The 27940-nt window shown below is 45.2% G+C and overlaps 1 protein-coding gene across 1 annotated transcript in view; it reads right to left on the bottom strand.

The window, feature by feature from the left end:
- Positions 1 to 27940, bottom strand: part of Dock1 (dedicator of cytokinesis 1) — a 508411-nt gene that overhangs the window by 346667 nt on the left and 133804 nt on the right. Inside the window, exon 23 of the mRNA XM_051145486.1 lies at positions 22523 to 22631. Coding sequence (XP_051001443.1) covers positions 22523 to 22631 — 109 coding nt within the window. The remainder of the gene's footprint in view (positions 1 to 22522; positions 22632 to 27940) is intronic.

Below are 27940 nucleotides of genomic sequence, written 5' to 3'. Positions count from 1 at the left end.
CACTTAAACCCATGGGAAAGAATGCCATGCTGGTCTTCTACTCACTCATCTGCTTGCTTTCTTTTCACTGGCATCCAAAACAGAAAGCAACAAATGCTAGACCCGGAGGCATTACCTTCCCACCTGGTATTCTTCCATGTAGGCCAGCAGGTCAGGCTCTGGACACTTTGAGAAGAGCCCCAACACAGTTTCACTCATCTAGAGGAAGGTCTTCCATGATCCAACCAGACTTAATTCCTGGTTCAGTGTGACAAAGGGTCTTTGAACCAGATGTCATTACTTAACAAAGCAATGGCCAGAGATAATTAAAATGTGCTGCCTGGAGGCCTTGTGAACCCAAGCCCAGGAAGGAATGCACATGTATTTCACTGTGGCTTTATATATTATCTTCTTAATTGCAATGAGCAGCAATTGCTCACCAACAATGGATTAATTAAATGTAACTCATGACATACCCACAATTATGGACAAGAGATTATTGGAGAAGGATTTAAGGATAAGGGATTTTTTTAAAAGTAGCATTATTTAATCATCAAATTACAGAACAATATTAAATAATGGGATCTGGAAGGATTTAGACACATTAATTATGAATACTAATTTTCAGGAGTAATATAGTTAAAATGGAAAATTACAGATATTTCCGATGTGAAAGCTTGCCCTGTATTTATGATCAGTGTCAGAGGCACAGTACTGCGGTCAGAACTGTGCCTGGCGATGCTGACCCTGGGTTAACACGCACAGCACAGCTCTTGGCTATGATTTGTTTTCTCTCCGGAGCCATAATCTACTAAAGGGACAGAAAGATTACTCATCTCTAAAGCCTTGAACAGTGTCTTAAAGGTTTAAAGTAACTTTTAATGGGTTTTTCTTTTTCTTCTCTCTATCGTTTAGAATTTGTTTGGAAGATTAAGAAATCACCTTAGGAAAAAAACATTAAACAGAACTCACTAATCATCTTCCATTTAGCCTTTTATATGAGTAAATAGGGAAATCATTTCTAATCACATCTATTATACGGAATTCAAATTATTGCACTCTGTTTTATTATCTATCAACAGGAAGCATACATCCTCACTATGAAGTCAAGTTAGTAAGTTTCTTATATGATTAACTCATATTTTAATAGCCCAAAAGGTTTCTCAGATCAAAGCAGGCAGGTTAGGAGCCCACAATACAGAGAGATGGATAAGACAGTGTACTGCAACTGTCCTGGCAGGAATGCAGATAGTCTTATGAGACATTTGTGCCCCTCCTGGTAGCTGCCAGAACATTGAAATAGTGGACCCCAGGGGCTAGAATTTCCCCAGAAATTGCATGCTGGGAACAAGAAAAGAATAAAGCCTGGTGCCCACCACAGGGGGACCTTGTCTCCAAGAAAGCAACCTCACACAATTCTGACAACTTGCCAGACCACCACAGTTGACTGTGGCCAACTATGAAATGGACAGGACCACACCTAGGCCAAGGACTGCTTAGTTATGCATCCCTCTTGCCCTTTTATCTTTAAATTTAAACTTCATTGTCAGGAACCCAAAAATGCATTTGAAGAGGGCCACTGGGCCACTTTGTTCCTCCTCCCAATGTGGCCACATTAAATAAATCTCTTTCCGCTTGTCACTATGGATCATCCCTTTAGCCCACTGAAAGTGAGTGGCTGAGTCTAACTTGTTAGTGCTAACAACTCCAGTACCATCGTGGCTCCCAAGATGAGGTATGCAAGAAGCCAGCCAGGAAGTGACCTGGAACTTGGCATACCACATTTAACATTTCACAGATACCATGGCAGGTACAACACCAGAGTCATTTTCTGATCCTTTGTGTATTGGTTCATGGTATGTGATACATTTCCACTGCCAGGCAAAGTGCGTGATGACCAGAAGCTGAGACACACTGAAGAGTGACATTCAAATGACAGCCCCAACACTTCTGCTTTCTGTGGCTTATTGCAAGACTTCCTTGCTAAGGACTCTGGGAATGAGGGACTTGCAAGAGGATTCTGCGCTGGGTGGGGAAAGCTGGCTGACTGGTAAGCAGGTCAACTGGAGGAAGTGAGGAGACAGGAGTTCTATGGCAGCTGAGCTGCAGAAGCAAAGGCTCAGGCTGCCAAGCAGGCGCTTGTGCTGAGACAGGAGCACAGGACGGTGAAGGAGGAAGGATTACAAGGAATAGAGAATAGCGAGGAAGCCAGATGAGGATGGAGGCCAAGAGGAAGGTTCGGGCTCCTCCCACTTTTGCCAGACAATCTCTCTCACTTCTCCCGGGGAAGCTTCTTCCTGCCCAATGTATAGACCCCATGCACTGAGACCATGCTTTGCTGCTGGCAGGGTGCTGCACTGAGGGACTGAGGGTGAGGGTCCACTCCTCCTCTTCTGGGGAGGAAGCAGCATAAAGTAAGCACTGCCAACTGTTTACCAGAGTGGCGATGACCGTGCAGTGGACCCACGCTTCCAAAGCGCTCCCAACCTGCAAACAGCACTGCTACCATTTTAAAATGTAAACCACACCTCCCCACGAAGGGCATTTTAAAAGGAATTCATAAGAGGCCACAGGTCAGTCAGTCCAAGATAGGGTAAGGGATCTCAGAGATTGCCCGGGATTCTGGGCCAGGACACAGATGCCCACGCCCTCCCCTCCCCGATTCCGTATTTCCATACGGACCAGGGGCTGTCTGAAGAAGAGACAGGAAATGACAGGGCAGATACAAGCAATACACAGCAAGCATCCTCTGGGTTGGGTGTCACATAGCGACATCACTTTCTTAGCCCTAAGGACGATGGAAGCAAAAAACACCACATACTCCTGCAGCAAGAAGTTCTCAAGCCCAGAGAAGCACACAGGCATGGGGCCTACATATCAATCAACAACGACCGCCTTATGTGCAGACAGCAAAACTGCCTGCAGCAGGTCTTCTACCATTAACTTGCCATTGTTTGCCTGATAAAGTCATTTCCTATCCTAATATGAAGAGACAGGGCTTTTAATCAATAGGGTTGAAACTTCCTGAACATAGTATTTATTTTGCCAAAATATAGCACGGCCAAGTTTTGGAACATTTCAAATCCACATGACATATTTAATTCATAGAGAAAGTGAAACCTCATTTAACTACCTTGGAGGGTCACAAAAAAGGTGGCCTGTGAGATCACACCAGGCTGGAAAGGGGTTATAGAAACAATCGAAAGCTAATGAGTACACACTGGAAGGGCAGAGGGCAGAGAGACAAATTGCAGGCTGGTCCCCCGCACCCTCTCTGGGAAAGAACAAAAGACCAAAGGTGTCATTTTTTAAATATTAAATTATTGAAAAGGAAAGTCCGAACTCGTGAAATAAATGGCACTGATTTGGAGCAGCCTAACATTCAACCCAGGCTAACTGGGACCAGACTCAGAGTTAAGCTGTGACACAGAAACTGACATTCATACTCAGGGTCTCCTTCCACCTCAACAGAGCATGCTCAAGCTGTGAGCAATGTCCTGAGTCCAAAGTGCCAGAAATGTCCCTTAGACTTGGGTCACTCCCCCACTCTAACAGCTCCAGGTAACCCAGGTGCAGTAAAGACTCCCCCAGGAACAGTGGCTATTAAATGGCTATTGTAATCACAAAAGCCAGTTATCAGTCCAACCCTAGAGCCTATTGAGGGAGGGGTGCATTAGTGAAAATTCAAACAACAACGGATTTCCAAGAGAAATGCTATTTCATGCAAGCTTTCCAAGGAAACGAGCATGATATTGGCAAGATCTCAGGCTTTCTGAGCTGGAAGGGACCTGAGCTCATCGTTTCTGAAGTCCTTGTTGGCCATCTGCTGGAGTAAGAGTCAAGAGGGACTCAGAGCCCCTGCAGAGTGTGAAAAGATCTCTTCCCCTCAGGAGGTGTAGGCATGCCAAGAGCAACCTAATCATCTGTGGATACACATTTGACTGGCAGATCCCTGTGTTCTGAAGCTGGAAGAGGTGAATGGCAGCCCAGCCACTACATTAATTATCCCAAATTATGAATAAGTGGAGTGTAAATGAGACTGCTCTACTGCACTTAACATAGCTTTAAAAATATGAACAAAGAAAAGATGTTAAATATTACACAACCTGGGAGGCTAATCCTTGGAGCTATGATTCCTTTAAAATACAAAGGAGTGATACTTCCAAAGAGCAATTTCTAATTACAGGCTCCTCCACAGACTTAAAGAAAAAAAAAAATCTGTCTGTATGGGGCTGGGAAGATGGAGCAACAGTTAGAAATGCTCCTACAGAGGACCCAAGTTCAGTTCCCAGCACCTACATGGCAACTCACAACCACCGACAGCTCTAGTTCCAGGAGATCCGGTGTCTTCTGGCCTCAGCAGGCACCAGCTATGTATACGGGATACGTAAACTGACAACACACACACACACACACACACACACACACACACACAATCTGTCTCTATGTATGGTTATGAAAAATTAGTCCCAGATGTAAGTGAAGGCATGCACTGTGTTCCTTTGTGACTCTGCGGGCTTTCTTTTGATGCTCAAAGGTGACCTTAGAGGTGATTACTTTGTTCTAGAGGGAGTCGCATGGAATGAGTGCATCCTTTGGAACTTTGGGACACATGTTTCTGGTATTTTATGGACAGAGACGAGAAAATTAAGTAGATTACAAAGCTTAAGTGTTGTTTTAACCAAAGTAAATGCCAATCCATTTGATTTTACCAAGGAAGACTCGGGAGCCAGATCCTGGGGTGAAAACTTGCTAGCTCAGACAGAGGCATAGAAAGCACTCAGCTGACCCTCCTACTCAGCTCACTTTTCAGAGGGAAAAACCCAACAAGCTCACCAGCTCAGCTGACAGCCTAGGAGGACAAGCCAAACACAAAGAGCCTGCTAGCTCAAAGCTCAAAAGCCAAAGAGCCAACAAGGTTCTTTCTTCTTCTCCACGCAGTTTTAAATACCCTTCAACTCAAAGTCCCTTCTTTCTTAATCCCTCAGCTGCTTTCTTCCTCTGCCTCTTGCCCTAGGTAGGGTTAACTTTATTGAATCCTGTGTACAGAAAGCTCTTGGTTTAAAGGTATGTCCTAGGGCTGGCTGAACCACAGCATAATTACCTGTTTACAACAAACAGGAAGTTCTTGGATTAAAGGTGTGTGTTAGGGCTGAACCACACAAACAAAAGAGAGGTGTTTACAGTTCACAATCTTGGGGGTTCACAATGGGATCAAACATCCTGCAATGCCTAAATCCACACAGGAACTACAACTGCAGGTGCAGCTGGAACTCAGAGGCCGGGATCCTGAGTAAAGGACTAGGACCGTTGGCTTCACTCACAGTGGCCACAGAAGACACACAGGTACCAGCAATGGAGATGTCTTTAACTCAGGACTCAGGTGAGCTGTGGGCTCATGGCATAAGCATTTCTGAAAACTGATTGAGCTGTCTGCTTCAGGACTATGTATTTCAGTGTCTATAAATTACATCTCAATTTAAGATCCATCTTTTTTTATTTTTGATTGAGGGATTATTTCAAAAGCAAAAGGACTGCATGCAGTCAAAAAATCAAAGGAAAGGTTGTCAGATTGTAGAATCTGAGAGCAGTTTTATGCCACTCATGATATGCTGTCCTTAAGTATAGAAAAACCTGAAAAGGCTGAAATGGGATCTCATGCAAACCCCAGCCTGCAGAAAGCACACTGTGCCTCAAGCACAACCCTTAAAACTCGTTACTGTTCACAGGGCTCTGTCTAATTCTTCATGGTCCCCAAACACAGTTTCCCTCACTTTATGGATGGTGTCCTGAGGAGGAAGGAACTCTCAAAGCATCCCTTCAACCACTGTATATGGCAGCCGGCCAGAGAACAAGGGAGCAGGGACGGGCCTGGGGTGAGCTCGGTAAAAACCGAGGCACAGTCCAGAAGCTGTGCACCCAGAGAGTGAAGTGCGGCTATGATGTCCACAGTCTGAGGGCAAGATATGACGTCTGCACATGCTGTATCCTCCATCCAGGATAACCAACACATTGGAAAACGACCACATTCTCCACCAACACATCTGATATTCAAAGGATGCCATGGCAGCTTTCTCTGCTTTCTAGTTGGTAAAGGAAACTTGAACAGGGAACAGATTAAAGCCCACAACCCCTGCCTCAAAGCACGTCCCAGGACGGGACACCAGCAATCCAGGGGGGAAGGAGAGGCCACACACCCTACAAAGAGGCTCCCAGCGAAAGCCACAGAACTCTGAAAGGGGACAGGCAAGGTTCAGGAAAGCACTTTTTCAATTAAAGGCATATTTTATTTAAATATATAAATGAAGAAAGCTATCCCATGGCAAAAATAAAAGAACTAATAATGAAGTCTATAAGATACAATTTTTAAGAACTCATGTAATTTTCATACTGAGAAACCCTCCACTCCCATCCCCCTATGTCTTCCTTGGGAAATCTTAACCTTTTCTGAAAGTGTAATTAAAAAATAAACTTATATGTCAGTCTTCAGGATGCGAGCTGAGGCTCTCCCACACCAGCATCGGACTGTCAAAGCGTATCCAGCTTCTTCTCAGCACTGGGCCCCATTGTGGGGTGAAGTGCCCTTCTTCAACATGCATCACCTTAAATCTCATATTCCGGTACAGCTGAGATCCCTGTACCCCACAAACAAGGAATCCATACCACCCCTTTCTCTCTCCTTTCTTCCCCATCTTCCTGCCCAACTCTACCTTGAAATAGTCAGCCATCTTGATTCTTAGCTTCAAAACTCAGAACCCGTCCTACAAGCTGTAACCAAGCCCTTGGTGGGGATTTAATGCCCATTTGCACTCCAGGCCCCTGTCTGGCCTGCAGTCCCTCACCCAGACAGCTAATGACGCAATGACATACCACCTCACCTGTTACCTTCCCTGAGGGTCAACTGCCTGGCTTCCTCTCCTGGAGACAGAACAGTACATCTTTCACTGTCTGTTACTTATGGCCTCTGGCCAGTAATGAGGCCAAAGTTGGCACCAAATGAGTACTTAATATACTATAAAGGAAAGTAATAGAGGGCACATTATGTCTGCCCACATGCTAAGAGCAGGCACACACTGAAATGCTAGCCATTACAGCAGGAGCCAGGGAGGGGTGACATCAGAAGCAGAGTTGAAGACTTACTTTACCAACAATCATCAAGTCAGACAAGCAAGCACATACTGAAGCTACCATGGCTTCCCTTCTTTTCTTAAAGATGTATTTATCATTGTAGTTTATTTGCATGTATATATGTCTATACACCACATGTGTGCCTGGTGCTCAAAGAAGCCAGAAGATGGCGTAAGACACCCTGGACATGGAGTTACAGATAGTTGTGAGCAGCCACGCAGGTGCTAGGAACCAAGCCCGGGTTTTCTGCAAGAGCAGCAAGTCTTCTCAACTGCTAAGCCAGCTCTCCAGCCTCAGAACGTTCCCACTTATGAACTGTTCTAATGGCTATTCCCCTGCAAGTATGGGCCACTGCTCAGTGTTGGCACACAGGCTCCAGCCCCTGCCTGCTTCCCCCGCTTCCCCCCCTCAGGGGTCTGTAGACTGAAGTGTAACTCCAGCCAGCAGGAGAGTGGGAGGAAAGCACTGGAGGCATCCATACATCCTCAAGAGGAACATGTAGAGGAGATGCCACAATGGAGGAAAAAGAAGGCCAAGCCATGGGATAAGATGAAGGAGGCTGATGAGCAGTGGACAAAGGTGGGGTGTGGGACTGAATGTTGATGTGACAGACCAAGCTCATCCATAGAAAAGGGGATCAGAGGAAAGACCCTGGAGGAGCTGAGCATAGCGGCAGGAAATGGAATGCTGTGGAGCAGTGCATGTACCCTTCAGGAGAGCCAGCCTCCAACCTTGGAGTCCAAGGCTGTTCATTCAAGTTCTATACCATGAGCCCTGCTTTCCGGTTCCTTGAGTTTTTGTTCTGGTTTGGTTTGGTTTGGTTTTTCAAGACAGGGTTTCTCTGTCACCTTGGCCTGTCCTGGATTCACTTTGTAGACCAGGCTGGCCTCAAACTCACAGAGGTCCGCCTGCCTCTGCTTCTCTGAGTGCTGGGATTACAGGTGTGTGCCACCATGTACCCTTGCTCGGGATTCATTTTGTTTGCTTGTTTTCAGTGGCACACGCTGGCTCTTCAGGTATTTCTCCATTCATCAGCCATTCATTAGATGCGAATTTAAGCCAACTTTGGAGTTTCTCTGTGGTTAAAAAAAAAAAGGTATTATCTACTCACATGACAAGGTCCCTCAAGGCAGAGAAGAGCAAGGGCCATGTGTCTGCACTGGGCTCATCTAGGCCTCATTCATCAATGACTCCTTAAGAAACTGGCACTAATCTCTGACTCATATATCTGCTTGTATATTTTATAGCACTCCTTTATTCCGCAGCCCTCAGGAAGCAATCGAGAAAGGAACAGAAGTCTCACCTGAAAATCGTCCTCCCGCTATGTTGGGGGTCACGATACATCAAGTGATGACACTGAAGTTTGAAGCCCAAACCCCCATTCACCCAGAGCCATCTGCTGCCCACAGGTCACCTGAAGCAATAGCAGACAATGGGGGTGCTGCACACCCACAGACTGGACATGTCCCCAAGAGAAACCTCAGTAAGTGGATCAGAGAAGTGGAGCTGTGGTCTATTCCTGTGTCCCCAGTAACAGACAGGGGCAAAGATAGAAACGGAAAGTAGGAGGGACAAGGTAAGCCATGAAAACTAGCAGAGACCTGCCAAAGGGACGATGTGCATGGTTTATCCTGGGAGGAGAAGAGCCTGGGCCAAGCCACAGTCAACCTAGAAAGTATCATATGAGGAAAAACTGAAAAAGGAGAAGCTGAAATATGGTCTTTCTTCATTTTATTATCAAATGAATTATTTAAAAGAAAAGCACTAAAAGGAACTAGTGCTCACTGACTTTCTCAGCTACACTATGCTTTGGGTTGTAAATGTCCCCCAAGGGTCAGGTGGTTAAAAGCCTGTTCCCCCAGTGAGCTGCTACTAGGAGGCAGGAGAGACTTGAAGAGGTGCAAACCAAGGAATGTAAGTCATTGCTGTGTCCCTGCCTGTGGTGAGGCAGTGAGTGACTACAGGGGCATGAGACATGGCAAGACTGACAAATCCTGCCTAGCGACAGGTCCAAAACAACAGGGTCGCCCAACCACTCTGGCTGTGAGCCTCCAAACCAGGGGCCAACATAACCCTCTCCTCTTCATAAGCCGACTTGCTAAGGTATTTTTCACCATGATGGAAAGCTCACAGACTAACACACAGTGCCTCTGCCTTTGATTTCCAGAGGTAACCATGGAAAATATTTTATGGAAAAAATGAGCATTTCTCAGAATCCTATGAAAATTCCCTTTTCTAAAATTGATTATACTTTTGGTTTACCCTATCAGATGATAAAGAATGCTGTCCTTCCTCAACCATTTGCATAGACACAAGAGGTTAAATTAAAACAACAGCAGCCAACAGCAGATCAACGTATAACTGGGAGAAAGTTCATTCCTTTCTGTGCTTATGGACCTAAATAAGGCTGCATGACCCACTCCTGTAATGTCACCACTGGGGATTTAGACACGGGTGGGTCCCTGGGGCTCTCTGGCCAGCCAGTCTAGTCTACTTGCTAAGTCCCAGGCTTTGGAGAAACCCTGTGTCAAAAGATGAAATGGATGGCACCTGAGAAATAACACATGAGGTTTGTCTCCTGTCTTCCACGTGCACACCCCTACACACACACACACACACACACACACACACACACAGAGAGAGAGAGAGAGAGAGAGAGAGAGAGAGAGAGAGAGAGAGAGAGAGAGAGAGAGAGAGAGATGCGAGGGTACAGGATAAAAAGGTATATTTCGTTTTAATGATACATCCGTGTTTCACAGCCCTGCCCCCTCTGTGTCTGCCTCTTTCTTAAGCCAATGCAACATACTGAGTGTCTAGGATTCCCCAGGGGAAAAATAATTCTCCTTGAATTATAAGAGTGTCATGTCCACAGTTCACAGAGAGTTACACTGCCGACCTTCCCATCAGAAGGAAGCTGACTGGCTCAGGATTCTGAGCAAATCCGGCATAATAATTTAAAATCGGATTGGAATGATCTCATGGAAAAAGCAACACAGTGAAGAACAGGAAATTGGGGTCTGGTCCTCCCATCTGGGACCCCTCTATCCCTCAGTAAATACCTAAAAGCTTTCAGCATATGACTTCTCACTCTCTGAGTCACCAACTTAAACTCCTTGATTAGTGCAGTCTCATCAATGCACTCATAAAGATACCGTATTTTCCAGCATATAAGACAACCCCCAACTTGAACTTTAACTTTTCCGGTTAAAATACAGAGTTTGCAGCCCTAGTCTGCTACACAGGGTGTAGACTTCCAATACACACCCTGTGTGGAAGACTTGGGATGCAAACTCTATATTTTAGCTGAAAAAGTTAAAGTTCAAGTTGGGGGTTGTCTTATATGCAGGAAAATATAGCATTTACTAGATTGTAACAGGGCAAAACATCTTAACAGTTTATAAGTATCCACTCTAAAAGAGCCAATGAGGTTTTTTTGAATCTCAAGAATAAAATATGTCTTTCCCTCACTTCCTTACATGATTCTAACTCAATGCAATTCATCCTGGGAAGGTTTAAGTACTCACTCCTCTTGATCGTGGGCATTGGCTAACTGGCATGCTGGGGGAGCACCAGGCCTCAGTAAAGGCTTTAATAACCCTTTGCATCAGCCCAGCAGACAGGTCAGAACAGCTGCAGGACCCATCTTACAGAGCGATAGGTTTACAATGGTTTTCAGCAGCACTTGTTTGTCCCCAAGCCCTCCTCCTGACTGCTCTAACCCCTCGCTCTCCACTCTCCCATTTTGTCTCCTTTTCTGTTTCAGCCTTATGCCCTATTCTTTCCCAGAACCCCTCCCCCAACCCCCTGCTTACAGAAAGAGGTTCTAGAGTTCTAGGGGTGTCTAAATCTGTATATGCATTTGTGCTTGGGTATTGAGCCCAGAGGACAACCCTGGGTATAATGCATAAGGTACCATTAACACACTTGACTGATTGATTCATTGATTGATTGGTTGATTGATTGAGGCAGGGTCTCTCATTGCCCTGAAGCTCACCAAGCAGGCAAGGCAGGCTGGTCAGTGAGGCCCAAGGGACATTTCCATCTCTACCTCTCAGGACTGGCATGACAACTGTGTATTACCACACGCCAGCTTTTTAACATGGGTTCTGGGGGAAAAAAGCTGGGTCCTCTGGCTGGCACGGCAAGGACTTCACACCCTGTGCCATCCATCTCCCTGGCCAGAAAGAAGTTCTTTAGAAGGACTGAAATTCTCTTAAAGAGGTGACCACTGTATGAACATGGGGATTATTGAATATTAAGAATGTAGCCTTCTGCCCACTGGTGGCCATTTCTCACTCCAGTGGACAGGCAACCATTGCACCAAGTACAGTGGAGCTTTTAACCATGGATACACTCAGGCCTAGAGCGCTGGGCTCCCAGCTACCTGATGCAACCCATATTCAGCTTTCTGAAGCAAATCTGAGGTCTGCCTGTGCAGTAAGACAATGGTAGCATAACCGCAACGCTTATAGAGTGTTTCTCCTTGTAGAACATCCTATCAGATATTCTTTTTCTTTCTCATCTAAACTTCAGTACCATGTCACCAATAACCACACTATAAATCTAAAGTAAAGATTATAACTGCAATGAATCTATAACTGGCATGTTAGTGGTATCTAGTCATCTGATCTACACACAGAAAGGTTTTTCCCTCCCTTTATTTAGATCTTATTTAAGATTTGTGATAAGTGCGAAATGAAAATATGCTCCATATCCTAGTAACATAAAATACACATGCAACCGATCAACACCAACAGGGACTGCATTGTTGAATGTGCTTCCCTGAGAGAGAGACACAATAGCTCTCCTAGGCCTGGACATTTCAGCTTGCTCACCAGGTCTGTACCCATCCTAGCATCTCCCCGAAAGGCCTGAAGAGACAGGTGCATATGAGGACCCCAGACAAGAGGCAGGGCCGTGAGGATAGAGCTGTTTGTAGTTACGATCCTGCTCTCACAGCACACGTATTCCACACAATTACCTTCTTCTTCCCTCGCATTATCGTTTTGCACAGTCATTACAGCAATACTGAAGGATCCTGAGAGAGAACACGCCACAGAAAGCTTTGGCCACTGAGAAGCTGCATAAATAGAAGGGATTAGGATTATTTCACACTGCACAATCCATCAGAGCGAAAAAAGCCGAAGATAAATCCCCCTAAACCATATGGGAGTTGGAATCTGGTACTTCCCCAGCTTATATAACCAGACATCCAATGAGGATCAGCAACACTGCAGCTGGAACTCTGATAGCCAGCCAACAACACACACCAAAGGGACACTGGACACCAGACAAGGGGCAGACACAAGATCTAAGTCCAAAGGTTTGGGGGAGGGAAGGGAGGGATGAATGAGAGAGAGAGAGAGAGAGAGAGAGAGAGAGAGAGAGAGAGAGAGAGAGAGAGAGAGAGAGAGAGAGAGAGAATAGTCCTTAATAGTCCTTAAAGATAGTGTTGTGTTGGAACTGGAGAGATAGCTCAACAGTTAGGAACATTGTTGCCCTTGCAAAAGGCCAAACTATGATTGTAAATACCCATGAGGGACAGATCAGAAACACCTTTAACTCTAGCTCCCAGGGATCCAATGCCCTTTTCCCACCTCCGCAGGCACTGACCTCAAATGTGCACATAACCATGCACAAATAAAAATAGGTGCATAAATAAAAATAACAATTAAATCCTCAACAACAACAGAAGACTATTTGCACTATATTACAAGTGGCAAGTGAGTCAAAACAAAGACAGCATCCAAGACAGCAGGTGTATGCACAGACCACAAACCAGCATGCTCCCCTGAGCAAGTATGCGATCCCCACCACAGAGTGGAACAGCCAGGGCAGCACATTAGCTCATAAGCAAAGTCTCAGGGGCCAACAATCCAAAATGTCCAAGATTTCTGCAGTCTTTAACTATGCCCATAGCCACTTGCAGCTAATTTAGTAGATGGAATGACCCTGGCCCCCTTATCTCTCTGCCTTTCCACCACAGATCCACCATGGCCGACACGTTAGACTAAGCACCACAATCTCATCCTCACACTCCATCACCAGCCCTGCAGTTCATGGAGTCTCAGTTGGGTAACACCAACCCAGGGACCATACGCAATATCTAAGAGATACTTTTGGCAATTATGATGGAGATGGTTCCTGGGCATGGGCCAACAAAGCTGCTAAGTGTCTGCAACAGACAAGACAAACATCAGCGTCTCCAAATGTTATCAGGACTGGGGTGAGGAGTCCTGTTTGATTTCGCCTCCTGCTTCCTCTCTCAGCCTCTGTACCCTCTTCTGCAGGCAGCACTAACGTGACCTTGGAAAAGCCAGGGTGACATGATGAAAGCAGGACACATATGGTAGCCTGGTCTTCCCTGATCCAGGGATCTGGTTCTTCATTGTTGACTCAAGCCGGGCCACAGCCACTGAACTATTTGTTTGTTTATTGGGGGGGGGGGGGTGGGTGAGGTGGTTACACAGGGTCTCACTTTGCGACCCAAACTAAGCTTGAATGTAGCTCTGACCTGATCCTCTCATTTCCATTTTATGTTTGGTGGGTTTTATTGTTGGATTTTTTTCCCCTGGTATTAGGGATTAAACAAAGGCCTCACCGCATAACTAGAAAATAATCCAAACCCTGAACTACTTCCCAGGGCCTTTTGCTATTTTGTTCTGAAACAAGGCCTTGCTGTGTTCCCCCAATCTGTCCTAAAACCTGTAACTTTCCTGCCTCAGCTCCTAGTGCACCAGCAACATACCAGATATACAGATAAATGTCCTACTTGTGAAGACCACTGACGCCTCCCCGTCAGCTATCTGTCTCCCCCTCAATTTCCCCATTCCACACTTTCTTTTTACTCTTCCACTAAACTTTCCAGGGTCCTCCAAAGTATTTCCATCCCCAGACACGGCCTGTCATTCCAAAACTTAACATTTTTCTAAACTATAATTTACTAAAAGACAGAGAGTGAGAAGAGGTGTGACTTTGGATCACACCTCCGGTTGTGTGACCCTGCCTCTTTGGGGGTGGTTAATGGGTCCGTCCCTGTCTTGTTCTCTCAAAGGTACCCCTGGGAACAGAGCCTGGAATGTATTATTCCCGTCCTGACTTAGCACAGTGCCAGGCGCACAGTAGAAATCTCTTACCCTCCTCTGAGCCACCTCCTTAACACCCAAAGAAACTTTTGAAATAGCCGAACACTTGAATGATGTGTTGCTAGGCATAAGCTTGTCTGTCCGGCCTGCAGCTACTCAGGACCACTGAGGGCACCCAGACCATGATGGAGGAAGAACAAAGGAGCTAAATGGCAAAGTTGGCAGGAAGCAGCATGCAAGCCAAAGGAAACACAAGGCCAAGATGGAAGCATTGGAAAATCACGGGCTCCTGAGCAAAAACCCCAAAGTCAAAGGAGAGACTGCTCCCCAGTGAGGCCCATAAAAAAGGTGGAGTAGATGGGATGATTGAAGCAGCCAGGATTCTGCAGTTCCAACTAGAATACTTGCCTCTGGCACAAGGAGGGCCATGGTGATCATCACAGAAGAAATCAGTCATAGGGTAAAGGAAAAGAGGACTCTTCCACTACCTACTAATGAACCTGCTCACTGTAGGCTTAAGATTCTAAAAGCAAAGCCCTTTGCATTCAACAATAGGAAAATTAATTTGATGAGAAATCACTGGATTGAGCAAATTAACGCACATCATCTCAGGCATGTTCCCTAAACCGGTACACAGTGATTACAGCTATAATTATGGCTACACTTGTAAGGAGAGGGGGCTGGGGTTTTGGTTTTTTTTTTTTTTTTTTTTTTTTTTTTGCAACAAAGCAGGAAGCCACAAATGATAGATATTGTCCTTGCAACAATTCTCTCTCACAGGAGGAAGGGGATCCATGCAAAGGCATGCTTGCTTAAGGAGGATGGACAGACAGGATCTCTGTTATTACTACTGCACATCTGCAAAGCTGGCTGCTGCAGCAGTGTCCTGCATGCAGCAGGGGCCAGGCCAAGAAAGAAGTGCACCTGGCCAGGAGGCTCCAAATTAACCTTGCTCATGCTTTGTGGCCCTTTAGAGAAAGCAAGAACCACTGTAGGGAATCAATCAAGTAGAAAGTGGAGTCCTGGGATGCCCTGTTTGAATCCTCATTGCTCTGGACATTGGAAGGCCCTGACAAAGTGCAGAACAGAAAATATAGTAATGGACTTGGGAGCATTCTAAACCAATGGCTCCTTGTCAGGAAGGCGTAAGATATTGCCTTTGCCATCTTCTTTTCTGCTGTTGATTCTGTTGTTGTTGTTGTTTTTCTGTCTCATCCCAGCCTTTGATGCTGGCAGTGATTGGTTGTAGTTCTGGTACCCAAGCTCATCCTTCCTATGTAGTAGCGTCTCAGTAGTAACAATGTTTTCATTTGGATTTGGGCTTCTTCTTCTTCTTCTTCTTCTTCTTCTTCTTCTTCTTCTTCTTCTTCTTCTTCTTCTTCTTCTTCTTCTTCTCCTTCTTCTTCGTCTTCATCTTCTTCAAGACAAGGTCTCTCTGTGTAGCCTTGGCTGTCCTGGACTTGGTTTGTAGACCTGGCAGGCCTCGAACTCACAGTGACCCAGCTGCCTCCCTGAGTGCTAGCTAAGATTAAAGGCGTGTGCCACCACACCCAGCTAGTTGCTGTTGACTCTTTACTAACACGTGCTATGACTTTCCTGACAAGGGTCTCCCTGTGCACACATAAGGGGGCCTTGTCAAATCAAAGCTGAGAAGCTGAGGGCAAGTGGCACAGGTGAAGCCAGAGGGAAAACTGTACCAGCTCAGACCCCAGCACTCCCCCTACTAGTACCGATAGTCACTGGAATGTAACATGAGGGGAGCTTCTTCCAACTTAATGAGCAGACAAGGTCCAGAGACATCGGGGACCTGAGAGCTGGGCCAGGATCTTGTCTAGCTTATAACAAGGCCTTTAGGCAACTGAGTCCACACTAATCTAGAAGGTTCTGTCCATAGGTAATATGTCAGGCTAACTGAAGGTACCTTGCCCAAGGTACCTTGCCCAAGGTACCTTGCCCATTGTCTCGAGTTCCACCCAGGCTCATCTCCACATGTTCTGTGGGTTGAAGTGATTCCACCGTATGTTACATGCAAGTCAGAAGTGGTTGTGAGTGTGACCTGACGGTGTCTTTCTCAGATAAAATTAAGTTGACATGGGGTCACGCTTCAGTATAGTGGGCGCTGGTTCCACATAATGGAAGAGGACAAAGGACACAAGATACAGACACACAGGCAGGCTCACAAGATGATACAGACTAGGGCCAGATGGATGTGTCTATGGGCCGAGGGCAGCAGAGGAGCACCTGATTCCATCCCAGACTACATAGAGGGAATGAGCCTCCCACTGCCATGGTGCCAGACTTCCAATCTACAAGCCTATGAGAGAGTCTATGCTGTTTCAAGCCACTGCATTTGAAGAAGTTTCTTTGTGCGATCACAGGAAATTAATACAGCCTCCATGTTAACTGGGTCTCTCACCTTCTGGACTCTGGCATCTTGTCAGCAGTACTCTCTAGAAGGCCTGGCCTGTGGCTGATTCTCAACCAAGTGTAGCCATTCCTGTCACGGCTGGCTGCTCCTGGGCTGCCAACCTCAGCTGTTCCTATCTTCTTGTCCCATAAGTCTTTACCTTATGCAGTGATATGACCTGGAAATTCCCCATGTGAAACATCACATCCTATGCCTGAGAAATACGAGGAACCTACAAGTAAAGCCCACACTATGACCGTGGCCATGGCTGCCTTGCCCTGCCCACTGCACCCAGCTGACCCCTACCAACCTCAAAGCAAAGGAAGTGAAAGAAAGAGGATACTGATTGCTTGGGGCAAAAATTTCAGTCTCAAAATGTGCCATTCTTAGGCTGCTTGCTGGTGCAGTCCCTCACTGGCTAGTGCCCCCACCACCACAATTCTTCTTTCTCTACCTCGGCCTATAACCAGAGAAACAAAGTAGGTGCTGAGAGACAAGCAGCCCCCTCCCCAATCCAGGACACTGCGATTGAAGCGGAGGCATCGATAGGACGAGACCATCTTATTTAATGGCAGACAGATAGAAGGTACAGATGCCTCATGTGACAGACAAGCATGAGAGCACAGAGGACAGTCACAGGAGAACAGGGAGAAGCTTAGAACCCGAAAGCCTCGGGGCAGACCGGATAGAACAAGGCTTCTGCCAGGACTAGAGACAGCCAGCCAAGGAAGGTTCCTAAGGAGCTACTTATAAAGACAAAAAGGGGAAAGCACCTCTGTATTCTGAAAGAGGCACTGGATTAAATGAGCTACAGTACAAACAGATGACAACAATGTGCTGGTGAAAAACAGTGGTGGGTAGGGCTAGACACAGCCGTTCTCAACCTTCCAAATGCTGTGGCCCTTTAATTCAGTTCACCATGTTGTGGTGACTCCCAACCATAAAATCATTTCCGTTGCTATTTCATAACTGTAACTTTGCTACTGCTATGAATCATAATGTAAGCATCTGTGCTTTCTGATGGTCTTAGGTGACCCCCTGTGAAAGGGTTGTTCAGTCTCCAAGGGACCATGACCCACAGGTTGAGAACTGCTGGGCTAAGGTGATTGTTCGGCTGCTAAGGGTGCGTACTGATTTTGCAGAGGACTCAAAGATGGTTCTTAGCACTCAAGTCAGATGGTTCACACAACTGCCTGTAACTCTAGCTCCAAGGATATCCAATGCTTCTGCCCTCTCCACAAGGCAGGGTACACATGTTCGTAAGAGAGAGAGAGAGAGAGAGAGAGAGAGAGAGAGAGAGAGAGAGAGGGAGGGAGGGAGGGAGGGAGGCAGACAGAGACAGACAGAGACAGGGAGACAGGGAGACAGATAGACAGAGAGACAGAGACAGTAAGAGATGGAGACGGAGACAGAGACAGAGACGGATACAGAGGCAGAGACACAGAGAATTAGTGGTTATATTGCAAATCCATGCCAAAGATATGAAAGTTGTAATAGTCTGTGTGTAAAGTATATTCATATATACAAACATAGACACACACACACATAGGTAACATATTATATCTATATATTATATGTTACATGTTGTTGGCCCTGCCACTTTAAGTTCAACATTGATGGGTTTAAGCAAGCCTGATCAAAAACGGATGTGAGAAAATATGTCTGAACTAAAAATACACATATTTTTTTCTCATCATTCGCTATTCAGGGCCACTATTTACATGGCATTTACACTGAATTAGGTATCAGAAGCTATATAGAGAAGATCTGATGTATTGAGGTGGTTAAGCCGAACACTAGGCAAAAGGAATATTTCCTCTTCTTAAGAAATTTAAGCTAATAAAAAATAATAGACTATAGAGGGGGATGCAGAATGGTTATTTCCAAATGCTGCTTCACGTGTGAGCATCTCGGGCCTCTGTCTATCTCTGCTGCATCCAGGAAGCAATGGCCCATGCACACTGAGGGAGGACACTCTGTAAACACATTGCTCTTCATACAGATCTGTGTCTGTGCAGAAGCATTCCAAGGGCGGAAGAAAACCACACAGCTGCAAGGATGAAGACCCCACAGTGGGAGCTCTCAGAGTTCAGGGGATGAGCCATTCTTCTACATCTTATGAAGCTGAACCCAGGGAAGAAAATCAAAGAGCCTTGGAGAGAAGGTGTGAACAGGCACTGCTGTCACCATGTAAGATGCACTCCATGAAACTTGACTCCACATTCCTGGAAACTGTCATAGCTGACTAGCCGCCCCTCACACACTCAGACTTTTTCTGAGGGCAATAAAACTGTAAACACTGAGATTCATGAGAAGCAAAACTGACCTGAGATGGCAGCTTTAGCAGCAGTTAGACAAAAGGCAGTAAAAGTTTTCCATGCAGAAGAATTTGACATAAGACACAAGGCAAAGAAGATAGAGTGTTATTTTTAGGTAAGTAAAATCATGGGAAGGCAAAACCCACCCAGCAACTCAAATTCAACTGATTACACACAACGGCTTCATTCCACCACAGCGCCTTTCAGGCCGGCCAGATGGAAATCCACCAGGACAGGGTGAGAGGCAGGGCAGTCCCTGGAAGGAGACAGACCCGCACACGTCTGTGCAGCACACTCAGTTTAGGAGCCTCAAATTCCATTAGTCTTCAGTTCCAGCCACATGCCCAAGAGGAAGGGGCCTGTGGCTGCACAAGACAGTGGAGAAAGTGCAGAAAACTATGATAATATATTCATTCTATGCTGTACAGGAAAGATGGGTAAGAGCCCCAAAGAACAGTAAAAAGCACTGCTCGCAACTGTGGGCTGAGATCCATTAGCCCCTGCTGAAAACTCAGGGCCTCCCAGTGAGCAATTTTACTACTGAAAAACATTAGTCTAGAATACACTAAAGGAGGGTGGAAGAGAATAGAAAACGCTGAGTGCATCATGTGGGATAGGGGCTAACATTTTTCATGAACCATTTTCAGCTTCCTATACACAACAAAGACACCACCAATGAACGCACATGAAGAAATAAACATACACAGCCACCCACACACTCATACAGCACAAACGTACATGCTTCTCACATACAGACACATGCAATGCTTACACACCACACAGATGCCAGCGGTACCACACACACCAGTATATTACATATAGACATACACTCACACTGAACACACATACACACACTTGCAGGCAAATGCACCATGAAAACAGGTACATGACCTGCACCCCAGCAGCAGCAAATCAAAGCAGCTAGCAGCAGCAACCCTTTGGGAACGATATTTAATCCTAGGAAATGCCCCATAAGAGAAACCTAAGACACCACACAATTCTATTTCCATTTCAACACGGCAAAACAGAATGAGTAAAAATAGTGTGTGAGTTAGGACCTAACTCAGCAATGCTAAATGAGCAAATGTGGTAAGATCATACAATGCCAAATTAGCAGTGAGGGAAGAAACGCACCTTCCAACTTGCAGATGAAAGCCCTGCAGCAAGCATGGATGTCACAGGATTCATCCCTGTCTTACAATAAAATACCCACCGGAGGGGAAGCTTTCCGGGCTCCACTGACAAATGGCTTGACTTCCAGGGAAACAGGCAGACACCAGTCAAGCCCAATCAAACTTAATAATGTAAGAATATATTTAGCCAACTAAAATTACTTCTGGTCTCGAAACTTCCTAGAACTGTTTTTTTGTTTTTTTCTTTTTTTTTCTTTTTTCTTTTATCTATTCTCACACAATACGTGTCTGTTTCTCTCAAGTGCCATGGCATTCATCAGTAAAATGTACTGGTGCAAAGCTAATTTTAACCCTGGAAGGTTAAGGCAGCCTTAGTCAAATATCACCTTGTCAAAACAACTAGCTTAAAACTTTTAATATATGCAGGACATGGCTTTCTTCATAGACCACAATTTGGGGGAAATTCATGTCAAAATTGGGGTGAGAGCTCATAAGGCTTGGCCAGTAACCTACTTGGAGGCAGAAGGGAGGTCACAGCTTTACTCTTGCTCAGCTCGGACAGACGCCTTCATCACTTCTGAACACACACATCCTCCTTCTAGACAGCTCTGCAAAGCTTTACAGCTGGGAGATGAATTGTCCAAACCATTTTTAACACAATTGTTTGGAGGAGGTCCTGTGCACTGTGTTTTCAGACGCTGATGTCAGCGCCCTTGGAGCCGGTTAAGCCCTGCTACGGACACTGTTACGTATGTGGAATCATCTCCTGTATCTATCTTAATGTAAGGAATGCTCCTCAATTATCGCTGATTGGTTAATAAAGTTGCTGACAGCCTAGACTGGGCAGAAGAAAGGTAGGCAGAGCTAAGGTGGAAGACTGAAACTGAGAGGAGACAGGACATTGCCATGAGGAAACAAGGAGCACATGTCCAGGAACAGCTTGCTCTGAGGACTGGCCTGATGGAGCAGAAGCAGCCCAAATGGAAAATGTGCAAGTATTAGGATTTTGAGTAGAGGGTTGATATCTGTCCAGCTCTAATGCTTTAAGGTTTATTATAAACCTAACAAGTTTCTGTGTCTTTTTTTTTTTTTGGAGGTGGGGAATGAATAGCTGGTGTATGAATAACTGCTACCATAATAATTTCCTGCATTTAATTAGCATATAAAATAATTCATTTTATATACAATAATAACGAGGAAATCATTTGAAATGATCACCTAAAGATGCAGGAAAGCTTAAAAAAAAAAAAAAAGATGCAGCTTCAGTGTGGAAAGTGAAGCTACAAGGACATACTTAGAAGATTTGTTTCTGTTCCTTGCTGGATCTTAGCAGGCAGAGAACTCCAAATTGCACAGCTTGCTTGGTCATAAATCAGCCCATAAGAGGCCACCTAACAGAGATGCCCAAGGGCGTGGGAGCCTGGGACTGCTCCTTAGAGCCTCTCCCCACCCTGTCTCTGGGATAACTCCATATCAGTAAAAGTCCTAAAGGAGCCCCAAGCCTTCTTCCCAAGGCAACAGAACAAGAAGAGGTGCTTGTCTCGTGAGCATCAAGACTTGAATTCAGTCCTGCAAAACTCATTTTATAAAACAAACAAACAAAAAAACCACAAAAAACAGGGGGAAAGCAAGATGGCTCAACAGTTAGAGGCATTTGCATGCAAGGCTGGATAAGAGGAGTTTGTGCAAGCATACATATACCCTCCCAGGCACAGTGGCACACACTTATAATCTTGTACACTTATAATCTCAGAGATGAGCGGGCACCGAAAAGAAGATCCCTGGAGCTATCTCGTCAGCCAGGCTAGCCTAATTAATGGGCTCCAGACTCAGTGACGGGTCCTGTCTCAAAAACAAAAAGTGGACTGGACATAATGTTTCACACCCTTGATCCCAACACTTGGGAGGGAGAGGAAAGTAGATCTCTGTGAGTTCAAGGACAGCCTGGTGTATATAGTGAATTCCAGGCCAGCCAGTGAAAACTCATCTAAAGTTTAAAAAAAAAACAAAAAACAAGATACTTGACAACAAAGTCGAATTCTGGCCACACTATGCACATGCACACACATGCACACACATATGCACTTAGGCAAACACACTCATCTCTACACATACAAACACATACAAAAGAAATGGGTGAAGAGAAGAGGAAAAGGAAAGATGGAGTCATTCCCCCTTCACAGCCTGAAATCTGATTAAGGCTTCACCCACTTCCACCTCCCCTATCCCAGAGCCTCAGAGGCTGGTGCTCTGACAAGTTGTGTAGTAAACTGCCTTTAACAAACTTCCCTCTATTTATATAAAATGTATTCAGAACTTCCCTGGAACAGAGCAAAGAGATAAGCAATAGTTCAGCCACCGAGGGAGGAAGAGGAGAAGTCACTGAACGCAGCCCATGATTACACTCATAACTAAGGACCTCTCAGCCCAGGAGGGAGCTGCCAAAGCCTGGCTGAGCATGGTAGCACCTACCTTCACCCTGACTGTGAGCTCCGATATGCTGCTCATCATATCGTTGATGGACCGGAACAGTTGCAACAGGGACTCCACGAAGTCGGCCTCCCCCTTGTTTTCATACAGCCTGCAAGAAACACATGACACTGTGGGAACCTGAGGAGAAGCTCTGGCTGAGCACCCAGCATGCATTGTAACTAAGGGAGTTGACAGGGGACCTGAGGGAGTATGAGGTGCCAACTCCAGAATCCATCAAGAGAGGAACATGATCTGACCTACAACTACAGTGGACGTAGTCACAGCACACATTGCCAGTAACTTGACCCATTTCATAAACCTATCAGGACATAAGAAGCACAAGGGGAAATATGCAAAGAAGGAGACAGAAAGAAGAAAAGGAGGAGGAAATGATGAACCAATTTTGCTTAAATCTTACCCAATAGACACCATAAATCTTACTTGGTGTGCTTCGTGCCACTTTTCAATTATTCATTCTTTGTTTGACTTTGTGGTCCAGTGGCTAGAGCCCCAACCTCATGCACTCCAGGCAAGTGTTCTATGGCTGGATCTTCAAACCTTCTGCCAGTATTCTTAACTCCTAATGTTATATAACTAACGTAAGGAGAGTGAATTGTCTAAATGTGACAGGCTCTTATAACCCTTGGAAAAATAACATTATATTGGTAAACTCAAAATTACACTGAGAAATGGTTCTACACAAGTGTGTGCATTTAAAAGGCAATGGGGACCAGAAAACTGTCAAGAACGTTGGCTATACCTTACATGGACAATAAGGGTCTTGGACATTGTTTCCGTGGATGCTGATATACGCGACTCAGCATAAATAAGTCCCATCTATAAATTATTTATTAGCAGTTACTGCAAGTTGCATTTACATTTTAAAATGTAGCAACTCAGATGTTTTATTAATGTAAACTAGTTCCCTGCCTAATTAAAAATATACCCCACCTGAAACTTGTACACAATGGAAAATTTCATAAACTCGGTGATAATTAATTACCCCAGAGGTAATCTTACATTTAAATGAGTTCCATTCTAAAGCAAGGAATTCTGCATAAGGTGGGAAACTGCAACCCAGTGCACCTGTTTTGTAAATAAAGGCTTCCAAATAGAGGTTTGCTTAAATGATGTACTGAACAATCAAAATTATAGAGTCATGAACTTCCAATTAAAATTATAGAGTCATGAACTTCTACTCACAGGTGGTAGGGGAACAATGGCGCGTGCTACTGCAAATACCTGGGAAGTGTCGTGATGCTATAGAGCTAACACGAGAGGCCTTAATTGTCTAAACATAACGGGGCATCACACCCATTTGAAAATGACATTATCATGGTAAATTCAAACTTATTTTCAGTAATGGCACTGAATTCAAGTGCATTCTGAATGAATAGAGGCGATGGGAACTGGGAAGTTGTCAAGAGCTTCCACTGTGCTTTAGATGGAAAGTAAGGCTCTTGTACATTGGTTCCATAAGTCCTGATATATGTCGCTTTTTGTAAATATAATTATCTGTCCGTCCCCCCCCCCCCCCCCCGGACATTTGTCAGTTCCTGGAGCTGCACGGTGTATGGGGCAAATGAAAACTTCTAGAGAGCCAAATGGAACTGGTACCAGTCTCCAAAAGAAATGACTTGGGTTTCAAAAATCAAGAAAAGAGGCCTTCAATAACATAGCAGATAAAAGACAGTCAAAGGAAAACAAACCACAGCAGATTCTGGGTGAGAACACGGGAGAACCTAGGAAAATGAAATGCTGACCACAGCTCACCAACCTACAAGGCACCCAGCTCACCGTAGGCTCTCAAGAAGCCAAGGTACTCAAACTGACCTGTCCACAAAGTAGGCTTTGGCTAATTGTAAAAGTCAGCCTGGATGCTTATTGCCATTTAGAAAGGCAACTAGAATAGACACTGTAAGTGGTTGAAGAGAAGGATCAGAATGGGAGCTTACCATAGAGGTCCTCTGGAAGACTCCACCCTGCAGGAGACCCGAGCAGATACTGAGACCCACAGCCAAACTCAGGGATGGAGTGCAGGGAGTCTTATGGAAGAGTTGGGAAACAGAAGGACCTGAAGAGGTCAGGAGTTCCATAGGCAGCACAGTCTCCTTGTTGGTCTCATAATATAGGGAGTAGGGGCTACTTCTGTCATGGACTCTGGCCCCCCATATGCTGATCATTTCCTCCTGGCAGGGCGGCCTTGCCAGGCCACAGAGGAAGAGGATACAGGCAGTCCAGATGAGGCCTGATAGGCTGCAGTCAGATGGTAGGGGAAGAGAGCTCCTCTTTCTGAGGACTAGGGGAGGGAGGGAGAGAGGGGATGTTGGGGAGGGAGGATCGGGAGGTGACTACAATAGAGATGTAATGTGAACAAATTGAAAAATTAAAATTTAAAAAATGGGGAAAAAGTCAGCGTAGGATAACCTGGAAAGATGGTTTTAATGAGGAAATGGCTAGACCAGGTTGGTTTGTGGGCCCATCTATGGAGGACTGTCTGGATTATTAGTTGATGTAGGACAACCCAGGCCATTGTGGGTGGCACCATGCCCCAGGCAGGGCCTCCTGATCAATATTAGAGAAGACAAAGCTGGCAGCAGGCTGGGTGTATTTATTATCTCTTTTCTCTTGGCTTTAGCTGTACCTGCCTTGAGGTCCCAGAAATGATAAGACTGTGACCTAGAATTGAAAGAGAAATAAGCCTTTTCTCCCCAAAGTTGTCTTTTGTTGGAGTATTTTTTTTTTCCAACGGCAACAGAAATGACCAGGCCTAGAATAAAGTCATGTCCATGGATAGTCTCCTGCAAGACCGAGATGCTCAACCCAGGAGATGGGATGAGCCACCTCAGGAAGATAACCATACAGCCTGGAGCTTCCACAATCTTGCGTTTGTGTAGTCCAGCTGTCAAGCAGAACTCACTAATCTCAGCCAAAGTTGGTTGGCACGGCCAAACCAAACGAGAAACGATGAGAATGACCCAGAACACAGATGTCTTGTAGTCAGTTGATAGAAACATGAAAATTACAGGAAACAAGGGGTCCGGGAGATGACTTACAGAGGCTCTTGCAAAGGACCCTAGTTTAGTTACCAGCACCTACATGGCAGCTTACAACAGACTCCAGGGTGTCCACCACCTTCTTTTGGCTACAGTGGGTACCTTATAAAGGAGCTTACACACAGGGAGACACACAGGCATGCACACAAATAAAAATAAAACAGGTTTTTTTTTTTTTAATTAGAGAAAATAAAGAAATGGAATGTCAGAAAATAAAAGGTGGAAAAAAAAAAAAACCCGGAAGTCAAGGTAGAGTAAGTACAAATAGATCTTTAAAATGCAAGTTCTCAAACTATAACATGTAATAATTAACATTAAGAATTCACTGATTGGAGCCAGGCATGGTGGCACACACCTTTAATCCCAGCACTCGGCAGGCAGAGGCAGGAGGATCGCTGTGAGTTCAAGGTCAGCCTGGTCTACAAAGGGAGTCTAGGACAGCCAAGGCTGATTGGGCTAACTAGAGGGCCCACACGGCAAGAAACGAAAACAGTAAAATGGAAAAACCACCCAGAGAAAAGCCACTAAGAAGATTTTTAAAAAGAAGGAAAAGACAGAGAAGGGTGTGGGAAATGGTGCACAACAGAAAGGTCTGAGACACACATAACTCAGGTATCAGCAGGAAGGGAGGGTATGAATGAGGTCTTCAGATAGGTGATCAAAGGCTTCAACCCCAAACCCCAAGCTAACAGTGGGAAAGAAACACAAAGGACAGTGTTCCTATACAGCCCACAATAGCCCAGCAAATAACCACAGACACAGATCTTGAGGGCAGTGGAAGGAGGAGATGCACATTACTCTGTCTTTAAGGATGTAACCATCTGCCTGAAAGCAGACTTCCCACCAGAAATGACGGGAACCAGAAGAAAACAGAGTAACGCCTAGAGAAAGAACACTGCCAATCTGGAGGGCTGCGTCGGGTGAAAGCATCTTTCAAACACAGAGATGAAATAAATCATTTTCATATACACAAAGCCTGTAGCTGGTTCCTTCTAAAAGAAAATCTGCAGGGAACTCTTTTTGACAGAAGGAAAACGACCCCTGAGGGAAACCTGAAGTTTAAAGAGAGATGAAAAGCAATTCTATATGTAGAGCACAACCAATGAATGCCGATTATACAAAACAGCAATGTGTGACCGAGCTCAGAGTACACGTAGAGTTAAAGTGCGTGGCGACATTAGTGCCAAGGACAAAAAGAATGCATGGAGTCTCCATTGGCTGCAGTTCCGTGTAGCCAGCGCATTTTCAAGGATGTGGTAATGGAAATTTAGATTATTCTTTAAATTTAGCAGGCGTGTTTCCATCTGGGATAATTATCAAAAAAAGTAGCAAAAGATGTTTAACATGTTAAGGCAGTAGAAAATAGAAAACATTAACTGGTATTGAAGAAGGCAAAGGGAAAAAAAGGAAGAATCGAGGCACATAATGCTTAAAGAGAGAAGAATGCATAGAAAAGTAATACAAACAAATGTGTGAAAAAATGTAAATGTCGTTCTAAATCGATATGGCATCTTTTCATGCTAAATCGCTAAAAAAAAAAAAAAAAAAAGTAAATAAGGCTGGGGAGGCGGCTCAGTGGCTAAGAGAGCATCGCTCTTGCAGAGGACATGAATTCTGTTTCCATACCTTAATCAGACAACTCACAAGTGCCTAGGGAATCTATTACTGTTTCCTGCCATCCAAGAGCACTGACTCCCATGCACATTCCCCACACAGACACAAGCACACGCAGGAGAGTTAAAGTTTTTAAGAATAAAAAAGGCCTGGAAGCTCTAAGAAGGGGGATCCTGTGCGTGTTTCTCTGATATTATCTAGCACCAGAGAGCTCACAGGTACACAGCAGCTGCACCTCCACCACACAGGTCCTCTCCCCAGCACCTGCCCCCTCAACCTGGGATGGATGCCACCCCTGCTATGAATCTGCATGGCTGACAACTGCAATTCAAGCATCCAATGCTACTCCTCCACGCTTTGATCTTGAAAACCACTCCCCTGCCTCAACCTCCGAATATGTCTAGTCTACTGGGGCCGGGCATTGTTCTGCTGTTACCATGGAAATGATATTCCCAAATAAAGAGCATTACCCATTGAAGAACCTTCGTCAAACAGAATAGATTAGGGAGATAACAAACAGCTAGAGCGATGATACATACAGAGAGGGAGAGGTAGATACACAACCATGTGATTTGAACGCGTGTTCCCCTTAGGCTCCGAGGTGTAAATGCTTGGCCCCCAGGTGGTGGTGCTGTTTGCGCAGGGGCTGACCTTGGAATAGGAAATGTGTCGCTGGAGGTGAGTTTTGAGATTTGTTTCAAGGGACAAGCCATTCCTAGCTCTCTCACTCTGCTTCCTTCTTGCAGTT

This window comes from Acomys russatus, chromosome 5 (genome assembly GCF_903995435.1).
Source record: "Acomys russatus chromosome 5, mAcoRus1.1, whole genome shotgun sequence".
Classification (NCBI taxonomy): domain Eukaryota; kingdom Metazoa; phylum Chordata; class Mammalia; order Rodentia; family Muridae; genus Acomys; species Acomys russatus.
The sequence above is the reverse complement of the archived record's forward strand: the minus strand, read 5'-3'. Positions and strand labels throughout refer to the sequence as shown.